General features: G+C 43.5%; 1 protein-coding gene across 5 annotated transcripts in view; it reads right to left on the bottom strand.

Annotated features, from left to right (window-relative positions):
- The window catches only part of fgfr3 (fibroblast growth factor receptor 3), an 85503-nt gene that overhangs the window by 36533 nt on the left and 36373 nt on the right, over positions 1-12597 (bottom strand). For 3 of the 5 annotated variants that reach the window (XM_028565587.1, XM_028565589.1, XM_028565588.1), the window contains exon 4: positions 9890-9955. In XM_028565587.1, the coding sequence (XP_028421388.1) occupies positions 9890-9955 (66 nt within the window). Of the gene's footprint in view, positions 1-3577; positions 3632-9889; positions 9956-12597 lie in introns of those variants that run through there. The other 2 variants (XM_028565590.1, XM_028565592.1) reach the window with 2 other exon arrangements.

Genomic DNA, 12597 nt, shown 5'->3' with positions numbered 1-12597 from the left:
TTTGTAATTGCTAAAAGATGGCCCAGCCGGTACAACTTGCTCCTCTGTCCTGTCTTCAAATTGGTCCATCTTGGATAAGTTAAGTACTTTGCCAGAACAGATGTAAGGTTGAGGTTTCACTGGAGGTCTTCCCTCGCTGCTCTGATGAACAACATAATGTACCTGGACCCATTATTCTCCAACGTCAAGCCCACCCTTCAGTCCCAAGAGAAACAGTTAAACGGTGTGAAACAGTTTGACAGATGCTGAAAGGACACAAAACGTGTGCGTGAAGCGTCACGAGGACCAAACAAAGCTTATAATCTCTCCCCCTCCCCCCGATAACAATGCAACAGTTCATTTGAGTCGTCCGATCCTGAGAGTTTGGAAACCTGTCAGGGCGATTTATTGAGTTGTATTGAGAAGACGGCGGACAAAGAGGGTGTAGCGAGTCAGAGAGGCCTATTGTTCCGCTGTGTGGGTGTGGAGGGTGAGAGCACAGTGGTATGGCTCACTCTCTTTATGGTTCTGTGTGTGTGTAAGTGGGTATGTGGTAGTGTGTGTGTGTGTGTGTGTGTGTGTGTGTTTCCCGGGACAAAAGCTGGGGAGGTGGCTGACCGGTCATCAGATGTCTCTTTTACTTTCTAAATGCAGGAGGAGAGAGAGGAGACAATTACCTTCTCAATCTCTGCACTGTGTGTGTGTGTGTTCGTACGTGTGTGTGTGTGTGTGTGTTCGTACGAATGTGTGTGTGTGTGTGTGGGTCAACAAAAGTTGAAAAAGTAATTTTCACCCTCGAGCACCACAGTTTTTTTTTTTTTTTTTTATCTCATTGGGACATCTCAGGTGAGATGTCAATCACAGAATACCTGTCTGTGATTGGCTAAATGGCTCTGATCTACAGCATGTGTGTCTGTTTATCGCCACTGCTTTGTGATATATATTTCTGACACACATTTCTTTGACTCCTGCCATCAAACTTTGGCTTGGTATTCACAGAGTAATTACAACCAGAGCAGGAGAGAGAGAGAGAGAGAGAGAGACTCAAAGTGATGAAAGACACAGACGTATCTTCTTAGAAAGCAAACAAACAGAGCAGTCACTCCACTCTATTGAACAGACTGTTAACTCGCCGTGTGTTCGCAAACTCTAATGGAGCAGCTGAGCAGCGCTCCCTGCTTGAGTTAGACTCCCCAGCTCGCTAGGACAAACGCTATCCACGTGCAACCACAGACACACACACACACACACACACACACACAGCCTCCACCTTAAAAGGGAAATATCTGTTAGATTTCATTACTTCTCTCTCTCTCTGTGTCTCCTCTGTCTCGGCGTATTTAGAGCGACACTCGGCGCAGCGTGGGACAACCCTCCAAGGAGTCTGAACACATTGTTTTCTTGGCATCGTAATCAGCCACACACACACACACACTCGGTTCAAACAGAAACACACTGAGGTTTTTTTTTGTTTTTTTTAAAACAGTCTCTCTCCTGTTGTGTGGTCCTCCTCCTCAGGCTGCTGCTGTTGCTCCTGAACTCATCTTGGCCTGAAAAACACTGTCCTGCTGCTGCTGATTCTTCAGCCACGATGATGTTTTTAACCCAAAATAGGACGCTTGTGTGGGTTCAGCACGTCTCCATGGGTTTTTTCCTCTCTCCCCCCCCCAAAAATAAAACCACCCTGAGATTGGTTTATTTGCTGACCTTTAGCTGTGCTAGCTGCAGTGTTTCTGCTAGGATCACCTGCCAGTCCAACTGAGTGGGCAACTGCAGTGGCGAAATCCTCCTTCATATTTTCTAGCAATTCGTTTTCTGTAAGTGGCTTTTTTTGGTCTGGTCAGAGCTCACACTGCTAATGCCAACCACGCTGTTCTTCTTTTACTTGGGGAAATCATCTTAAGAATATGCATCAGGAAGAAATGGGATAAAAATGCATAGAAAGAAAACCCCAATCAAAGCTAAAGGTAATTATGAAAACGAGAAAAGATTTAAGGGGCAAACTGTATGAAATAATAGTACAGTTTTTCACTTAACGTAATGAGCACTGAGTGTAAATAAAGAGATGTTATGATGTACGACGGGGGGTGTTCCATAACATCTTCTCTGAGCTCCCTGAGGTGTCCACCTGTCACCTGCGGAGGGTTAACCAAGGAGGTGAATCTCTCTGGGAGCCTAAAAAGGTACTGTTTGTTTGGTTTTACACCTTCACTCACACACACACACACACACACACACACACACACACACACACACACACACACACACACACACACACACACACACACTAACACATACACACTCACTAGTTATGTCTACTGGGGGGGAATAGTATTCTACTACTGCTACCAGCTCCCAGTATTGTATTTGGATATTCTCCTGAAGCATCGTCCCAAACTTTTCTGAATACTTTCAGTCAGTTTTAAATAACACAGTACGTGATTTGACAGCAAATACAGAGCGGCTTCATCTTTCAAAGTTTGACGAGATCCCAAATGGATCTGTACTTGGGCAAGTCCACATTTTTCTATTATCGCTGGCAAGCAGGTGATATTTTCAGTCACTCTGGTTGCTAGTTAGAGGAGTATCTCAATACTGTAACTAATTTCAATGGTATTCGGTGGAAAGTTAGGCCAATGGTAAGTTATTTTTGAGTGGAGATCCAGGAGCTTTTCTAATGACTTCTTTTCTTTTTTATTGTTCTAACTACTGCACTCACTCACAGGAAGGAGAATCTGTCCCATGTATCCCATGATAGTCAGTCACTGTGTGTATAATAATGCAGAACCAGAAGCGGATTAAAATGTTCTATATGCTTCCTATTACTAAAATAACTTCAGAGGACTGTGCAGCCTTGCAGGGGGTAGCACTTCTTTTTGTTAACAACATAGAGCACGATTACATTTTCTTTGTGTTTGCACTAAGCTTTGCAGTTCCAAGTGTTACACGCACATGGAAACACGCCCCCTCCCACACACACACACACACACACACACACACACACACACACACACACACACACAACCCTGTATCTCTCTGTTCCCTTTTCCCTCTGACTCCTGGCTCTGTGTTGCGGGTCGAAGGAGCGTGACTGTGGCTCTCTGTAAACCCCGACGCCGGTGCAACAGCAATAAGCCGGAGCAGGACACGGCGCGGTGCTGCTGGTTGCCGCGGGACAAGGCCCTTCCGCGCTCAGACACCGATCTAGGGGGGGGCGGGGGTTTGGTAATTGTGTAATTGTATAATTTGCCCTCGCTGACGCCTGCGAGCACACAGGCAGATTTCATTACAGATTACACTGGGGTTCTTTTGAAGGCACGCAGCCCCTGGAGGGCCTGCGGGGACTCAGGGCAAACAGAGTCGGGAGGGAACGGCGGCCGCCGAGCAGCGTAGCGTGGCCCGGCGTCCGGCTCTCTGCTCTCCTGCCAGGGTAAACAAGGAGGCTGCATAGCTCAGGAGCACAGCACAGATTAGGCTCTGTTAACATTCCTCCTCCCCCCCCACACACACACACACACACACACACACACTGCCCTTTCACTTCACACAGCCTCCGAGTGTGTACACTGTTTTCCACTCTGCGCAAAAAAACACTCACTTTCATAACTCACACACATCGTGTGGGGGCGTACGATGGTTTGATCTCTGACCATTTCTTCTTCTGCTCCTCTGTCAGGTCAGCGTGACAACTCCAACCCAGCCGATGACTTTTGAAACTTGGTAATCGTCCAAAATAACTCGTTTAAGGGAGACAGCACACCTCTCAGGATCTATTTGGGCATTATCAACCCGCCGTAGACAGGGCTACATTTCAACCTCTCCGTTTTCAAAAATAACACCGTGCACAGCTGTCAGTTTTCAGAAAAGTGTTCGCTTACACGTACCCGTGTATATACGCCGTCAATGGCGCTAAGAGCACGCCAAAACCTGTAGGTGGCGGTGTAAACGAGAAGCTCAAGCCCACGTTAGCCAATCGGAATCCCGAAAATAGCAACAACAGCAAGGAATAGCTTCCTCTCTCTTCTCCTCCTCACTTCCTCGGCTGCCTGAACCTCCGTTTGTCTCAGGTTACATGCAAACGTGCAAACGAAGTCTTCCAAAATCTCCACTCTGGCCGGAGGTTTTTAGAAAGACTCGTTTTCAGAGGCAAATTCTCCGTTTGCGTGCAAAAGGAGGGCCACAAACGAAGGGAAATGTCTCCGCTTTTCAAAATAACCATGTACGTGTAAACGGGGTACCACGCACGTTTTTGTCGACTAATCGATTAGTTCAATCGACAGATGTGCGCGCTTCGAGCGGCTGCAAAGACTAGAAAAGCTCAATTTAACCATCTTTAAAACCGAGTTTCTCTACAAAGAATCCTGCAAAAGCACCGCTTGAAATCTTGCGGTAAATCTGTGTACCACATGTGCTCGTAGGTTTCTTAGAATGAAATCATTGACTAATCAAATGACTAATCGACTAAAGAAATCTGAGTTGATCAAAACCGAACCAAGAACTAAACGGCTGATTAGTCGACTAAGACTAACAGGACTAAACATTTGAACAGTTTATTTTGCAGAGGTTGTTCCCAAAGGAGATTTTATTGGGAGATATTCATGGTTTGGCGATGTCCTTATCAGTAATCACTGTCACACTTTCACCTGACAGGACTTGAACTGACGTCTGCATGTGGTTTCCTTTGTGCTGCCTCTCACAATAGAAATGTCAGCCTCCCACTTTAGTCAATAACATGCCGAATGTCCTATGTATCTGCCCGAACAGTGTCGATGCCTGGAGATACAGAGGCAACACGCACACGGCTGCTGTCTTTCTCTTCCAATAAAAAGAAAAAAGAAAAAAAGAAATACAAATCTGGTGTCAATCCTATAAATTGGTCAATAATATCGTTCACGCGCCGGAATTGCTGTGGGCTGCCGGGCAGGAATCTATCTGCTCTGCCGTTTTCCCAGAAGGCCGTGCTGAGCGAGTTGCGGAGGTTAGTGGAGAATGAGCTCATGACTGCAGCAGCTTGCCTGGTCTTTTTTTTTCCTGTCTGTCTGATCCTCACGCCTCCGATAACAGTCGGCTGTGGCCAGCAGCGGCATCATTTCAACTGGCAGCATTTCAACAAATCTTGAATAATTGTCAATCAGCGATTGCTTTCTATCCCCTCTCCCTCATTAATAGCCTGACTCTTCCCCATCTCCACATCTCTGTTATCGTCCCTCTGCATGTGGATGTGGATGTTCTTCCGCTCGCCGACAGGGACTCTCCGTCTGGCTGTGTGGCTCTTCACGTGGCCTCCTTCCTTGCCATAGCCGGCTAATTAGCGCTGGTTTAGCGGACATTAAGCGGCGATAGGGGTTTAACGTTTCTGGGCTAATCCCTCTCCCTTTTGGCCGGGAAATTGGAGCCCCGTATGTCATGAGGTAGACTTACATCCAGAGATTAAGTCTGGCAGTCTGAGGCTATTTACTGGCATTCAGGATGTCTGCAGTAAAGCTGCTGCCACTTCGGCCCATTTAGAAAACACTTGAGGCTTTCAGCGCCAAGTGAAGCTGCGCATTCAAACACATTCAGGTTGTTTTTTTGGTGTTTTTTTTACATTGCAGGTGTTAAGCTTATCCACAGCGACTTTCGGGTACAAAGACGGCAACAAGAAGCTTTCTGCAGTGTTACTCTGCAGCTTATTCTGCTGCTTTCTCCTGTAATCTCTCTGGATAAGAGCACCAGCTAAATTCCTTGAAGAAAAAGGCAATGCTGTATGAATATAAAGCCTACATAAAGACTACATTTTGAATTGTCCAACATCCGAGGTGAGCAGAATGCAGGGATTACATGTTAAAAGTGAACCATGCAGAGAATATTAACAGGCATCACTGTGTTCATTACATTATGTAAATGCTTGAGTGCAACTACACAACAAAAATAACTATGATTACTTGCTTTCCAAGTGGTAAAATGACAGGATTAGGAAAAATTAGGAGGTGATTTCTTGATCCATAACTGGGCTTTTACTCTTGTTTTTCTTACTTACAGTTGTTACCTGTTTTTGACAGTCTGTCTTTCTCAAAGCTGCCTTTGCATGCTGCCATCAGCAACAACTGCCTCATTAAAATACAGATTTCTTTCCTGTCTCCAAACAGTGAGGAAATCCTGAATGTACAGTATTAAAAAAAATAAAAAAAAAAATGGCAGAGAAAGAGAAATTCAGCAGCTCCCCAGAACCCTCAACAGCTTAAATAAAAAAAAGAAACAAGTTTTGACATGATGTCGTTATTAAAAGCTCTTTTGCCATGCAATTTTGGGGGATTCTTTATTTTTTTTGCTTTTATTTTGATAGTAGAGCGCCTCTCTACTATCAAAATAAAAGCACAAAAAAAAAATGTGGGAAGAGAGAGATTAGGGTTGACAACAAAAGTCCCCTCTAACAGCGGACATACACTCAGTTGCCACTTTATTAGGTACACCTAGCCAAAACTTATAGAACATTCCTTCATGAAGGTTATAATGTTCACTTGTCCCATCATTTTAGTTAGAAATGTTGTCCCTTTTTCCACCCCAAGTCCATTATTTCTCTCTCTCACTATGTAATCATTGTAGTGGACAATAGATTGGGTGAAACGTTAATGACGAGCATGCGGCCTTTGGGGCTGTTTCAGTAAGCGCAGCGTGAGTCAGTCTCAGCGTTTTGTTTTCGAGTCGAGTACGGCGACAGTTGATTTGGTCGGAGCTTTTGTAGCGACTTTCACAAAGAGGCTTTGATTTCGGTTGGGCGTCCGTCTGTCACTTTGTCACTACAAACAGTTCCACGTTTCGCCTCTGGCACCGATTTTGTCGAGCAGTTCAGGTGGACTGGGATTCAGTTCAAGATCTGATGGGCTTGTTTGACACTGCTGGCATGCTTTTTGGCTGGTTTTCATTGCCGTCCGCTGCTTAGACACGTCGTCTAATCGAATCCTTTGTCTTTGAACTATTGTGAACAGTCAACGTGTCAACGTGTAACAGTTATGCTATGAAACTAAAAATAGTAAGTACATTTTAAACACACTCAAATTTTGATCCAGCCCGCAAATCCATTTAGGTTCACAATAAATCGGAAAACTGTTTTTCAAACTGCAATTACGCAACACTGAGACTCCAAAAATGACCACGGAACTGGTGAGTTTGCATATTTAGGCTGTGAGACAGGTTGCTGTGAGTCGGCCATGTGAAAGCCTGGTTTTCAAAATGTAATGCTTTGCTTGATTTGGTCAATTCTATAATGGCTAAGCTTTTACTTTTTTGCTGACTTTTTAAGGGCTTATTTTTAGAATATAGATTATGTGTCATACAAGTTGCCACCTGCTCATCAGATAAACATTCACACACATTCACACACATGCTGATGGCGAAGCATCGGGAGCAATTGGGGGTCCAGGGTCTTGCCCAAGGACACTTTGACATGGGACTGCAGGGATCCAAGGGATCGGACCGCCACCCTATTGTCTCCCTCTATCCCGTTATCTCTTCCTCTCTCACCATATTTCCATCATTTCATTTATCTTATTTATTATTTCCCTCCGTAGGCTACAACAAAGGCAGCCCAGTGTTGCTTTCTGTCTCTCCGGAGTCATGCTAGCTGACAGAACAGAGCGTCCAAAAGCAGCCAGCAGAAGTCATCTTTCATCCTTCTTTGTTCACCTGCAACTGAACTCTGCACGTCTCCAAATGCCAAAACAGCTCCCATCACAACGTAGAGGGGTGTTACCTGCCGGAGAACCTCAGGCTTTTGATCTGTGCAATAGTGGTGGTTAGTTTAATGTCCCCCAGGGAGAAGCTTCAATTTGAGCACAGCAAGACAGTGAGCGCTTATGAGAGCCATATAAAACCAATTACAGATATATAACATCTAATCAGTTGCATACACGCCATGATAGTCATGTAATTGCCAATAAAAGCTCTTTTCTAAGCAATTATTGTGGCTTCTACAGACACAATCTTTTATCACAGTGACAAGCGAGACTCTAAAATGCAGATTAACTGTTGACAACATAAATAAGGTGAAGGGACCTTTTGTTCTACAAGAGGACTGGGGAACTACAGCAACCACTTTGCTCGCACTGTTGAACCTGTTCATCAGGTTTGCTAATAGTTCAGGGTTAGCAACACACAACAATCCCTAAGGTAAATGGAAGAGACTTGATTCGGAGTCAGAGGGTCTGCAAGAACCGCATGGCGGCAAGTATCATACTTTGTGAAAGAAATATAAATACCATATTTAAACCAAGAAGTTACTTTTAAATTAGGTTATTTCTTTGAGCAATGTTTGTTGAAGTCACTTATATTGCACTGCAGTCCTTCTCTTATATCAATAACGTATCGTGAATGTTTGTACTTACATACTAAGTAATCTTGGTCTCTGAAAGATAATACAAATCACAACCTCAAATTGTAAATCAACTGTGGTTCGGCTATGGTTAAGATTAGATCCGTGAATTGATCCACACAACCTTTATAATCAATATATCCGATGTAGGGGTACAATCTATCTTTTCACAGCCTTGAGCCCTATTCGCAGGGGACTAGTATTACCTGGGGACCTCTAGTAAGGTGTAATAATTGTGGAGGTCGGCTGTGATCTTAATCCTGTGTAAATATGCCATGTCAGTCATTTAGGGCTGCGTTGGCTGTGTTGGCAATTATAAATCAAAGTTTTGACAGACTTCATATGTGGAGGATAATGTCTGTCCATTTGAGTAAAATACAGACTTGGCATATTCATGCCAATGTGCTGCACTAAAAACAGAAATGGGAAGGTAATTTCTAAAGAGAGGTTTATGTGAATAGGGCTTTAGTTTAAATTCTGTACTTCCCAGTCATGCAAATTTAGCTCCGAAGAGCTCATTCCCCGGAGTTCTTATGTTTTCTCGCCTTGCAGTTTTCCTTGGATTGGTGCGGCACCTGGATTGTGGTTGCAGCTGCTGCCGTGGTCCTGCTAAAGGCCCTACTATGCCCTGCACTTTTACTACTATTATTTTTATTGATACTATAATTGCTACTGTTCATCACACCAACTGCTATAGTTGTTATGAATCATATTTCTCCATATCTGTATATCTGTACCAGTGTCTCTGTGTCCCAACCTACCGCCAAGAGTCAGGGTCTGTCGAGGTTTCTGCCTGTGAGGTTTTTTTTCCTCGCTTCTGTCGCACCAAGTGCTTGCTCTTGAGGGGGTAATTGTTCGGTCTTTTTAAATTATAGTGGTCTAGACCTACTCTGTCTGTAAAGCGTCCTTCGATAACACCATCAATAAAAATTGAATTGAATTGAATTTGAAGGGAAATTAAGTTGTATAGAAATGTACAAAGCTGTGTCTTCTTCAGCCTCATTCTGACCCGTTCACAGCCGTTAACAGCTCCCACTCCATTCGGCAGTCGGCGTGGCAGCAGGTGCTGCTCATTAAGCTTAACGACGCAGCTCATGCAGCTTTTATGGAACTCAGGTTGGATTGTCGACATGAGAATTCGAGAACACATTAATGCTTGGCGTTTAAGTGCTAAGAATACTGTTGCTAGGTGGCCAAAAACTGGAGGTCGCTTTGTTCTCCTTTCAGAAATGATGAATGATAAATTTTTTTTCGTTTCAATGACATGTTTAAGAATATTTTAATTTCTGATTAAAAAAAGAGAGAGAGTTCTCTGCACTTCTGCAGACCACAACACCCGGCGCAACACATTTTAATTTCTGAATTTGAGTTCTTTTGCCTTTCAGGTTTTTGGCTTTACAAGATAATTTCATACAAGGTTGTTTATCATGAGCTCAAGGCTGTCAGTTTAGTCTGACTCATCTCCGTATGCAGGAAAGGCCCCAAAATATCCCCTTACTTACACCAAACAACATTGTTTAAAAAAATTTTAATTAAAAAAAATAGTAATTAAGAATTCACCATTTCCATTACCTGCATCTTCTGGATCTTCGTCATAATCTTCATCGTCACCAGATGACAGAGAATCTTAAAAGAAAAGACAAACAGTGGAATAAATGTTTAGATAAAAGCTAATGGTGAACAAATCTTATTTTGCATCTGTAGGCCTACTCATTCATCTGGACAACTTCATTCTTCAGACGACTTGAACTACGTCAACACATGAGATAAGACAAAAAGTAGGCTACATCTGGAAAAGCTTGTAGCCCAGAATTGACTGTGTGCAAGACAAGAGAGAAATGGAGTGGGGGGAAAAACAAAGCATTTTGTGCATGTGAAATGCCCAGTGGAGATTAAATGGTGTGTGCACACCAACAACTATGATTAGACATGTACACACAGATAGTCTGCACGCACACACGCGCGCGCACGCAAACGCACACACGCATATTAAGCTCATTGAGAACCTCATGAATGAGTCTACAGTTCTCTGCAGCGTGGCCAAAACATTTCCACAGACGTTAGAAATGGGAGTCATTAGTCCTGCTGCGGCACACTCGTGCGATACACACACACAAAACCAACTTCGTCTTTGCAACAAACACAGACGCTAACGCTTGCTAGCAGTTTAGCGTATCGGATGACGTCTAATTATTCTCCAGCTGCAGATACGACTGTTTGGATTTGCTGTATCGCACATTTTCACGGCTGTGTTGTAATTATTTTCAATCTGACCCCGAGGTTTTCTGGTTCAGCTTCACAGGTCTGGGTAATGAGAGCCAGCTGCTACCTCGACAACCGCAGTGAGCCAAAACTGCTCCTGGAACTCCTGACGAGCAGGTTTTAGTTTCTATTATTCGACATCTCAGTCCACGACTCAACTTGACTACTGTGGTGCTGCTCGACGGAGAGAAGTCGGACTCACATTACAGTTTGCATGAGTTCCATCACTGTCGATTAGTTTTTTTTACAATAAAGTAATGAAAATGAGAGAAAAGCAGGGGCCCTTCATACAACAAGTCTACTGCAATGCTAGCAGCTCTGTGAGGCTTCACTTGAGCTAAATGCTAACGTCAGCATGCTAACATGCGCACGATGACAATACTAACAAATGTTTACCATGTTAACGATGTTTGTTGACAGGCTAGCATTAGCTAATTAGCACTAAACACAGACAACAACAAACCCCAGAATTTACCATATTAGCTTAAGATACCTTTTTTTGGACACGAGAAACAAATGGGCGGTCAATTACGCGCAGTTAAATAGCTTAAACAGTAATTAAATAAGCAAATAACGAAATGTTGTTTTACAATCATGAGAAATTATATTTACGAGATGTGGCTTAAAAGCTCCAGAATATTCCTAAGTGGACCTTCTGCAATAATATCTTTTCTTGGGTCAATAATGAACGTTGAAGCTAAAAAACAGAACATTTTCCTTTGTTTGAGCTTCCGAATAAGGCAATAAGCCAACACGGTGGAACTGTGGACCCCCCCCCAAAAAAAACAACTCTTTGGATCTACACGATTCACGTGGATGACATTTTTCCCATTCGAAACGGCGATTTTTGCCAAAAAGCGACTAGTTTGCAGGTATAAAACAAGCTACAACTATGAGCCAAAATCTCTCTCGGTAAAGGTACAGACTAGTGCCAAAGACAATTCAGTTGAATATGTCCCAGTCCATTTGGAAATACGTATTTTAGCATACTACATGCTTTTGCTAAAACTAATCTAAACACAGGTATTCAACAGATTTCACTATGTACGTCTACAAACAATTCTCGAATAGCCCTCCAGACGTTTATGCTGCACCTACAAAAACCTCTGAACAAAAGTTGCTCATTTTCATACAGAACTTTTTTTTTTCACGCCCTCACATTACAGCCTCTTGCTTTCAACATGTGTGCTGAGTTTGTGTGTGTACAGTATGAGCCGGCCGCTCTCTGCTGTCTGGACGCCGTCCAGGTGCTAAATCTGATACCGCTCCTAAATATCTGACACCTTACTCAAATATTTGAGGGAAAACACAATAGTCCGTGTGTGTTTTAGATGAAGCCGAGGCTCATTGTTTACAGTAGAGGGTTAGAGAGCAGGATGTTGCCGCTACGTACTGTAAGAAGTCTGACTTTTCCAAGAAATTTGAAAAGTGTACTGAAATGAAGTGTCAAAATGATCTGAAATGTCTCACAACGTGCTGCGATGAATTTTGCTTCCGGTGTGGGGGTTTTCTCCTGAAAGAAGCCAAGCTGGAAGCAAATGCAGTACTCTCACCTCATCTCAATGGGAGACTTTTTATTTTTTTTTGTTGCTCTAAAATCTGAGTTTAAGCTGAACATAACGTGGAAGGATAGATGGGTTCTTCCTTTTAAAATCAGTGATTGTGGGGACTGTGTGTTGGCATGGTGTGGGTCCTGCAGTCTGGAGATGATATGTGGGTCCAGGAGGAGAAGCTGTCCACTACTGATCAGTCCTAGAAAAGGCCATTTTCTCACAGGCTTGGGGCCAAACACATGTATCTCTGTGTGTGTGTGTGTGTGTGTTTGTGTGTGTGTGTGAGAGAGGGAGAGAGGCGGATGGGGTGGGGGGGTTGTTTGAGAGGGAGCAAACTCATTTCTTGCCACCCCATCTGTTTTCAATGATGAAATGTTTGGAGCTAATTGCTTTCTAATTAGTTGTCAATAATAGGCTCAGCTGGTGTCCATGCGTTTAACGGCAAAAAGCCGC

This window comes from Perca flavescens, chromosome 20, assembly GCF_004354835.1.
Source record: "Perca flavescens isolate YP-PL-M2 chromosome 20, PFLA_1.0, whole genome shotgun sequence".
Taxonomy (NCBI): domain Eukaryota; kingdom Metazoa; phylum Chordata; class Actinopteri; order Perciformes; family Percidae; genus Perca; species Perca flavescens.
Note: the sequence above shows the minus strand (reverse complement) of the source record. Positions and strands in the feature narration are given on the sequence as shown.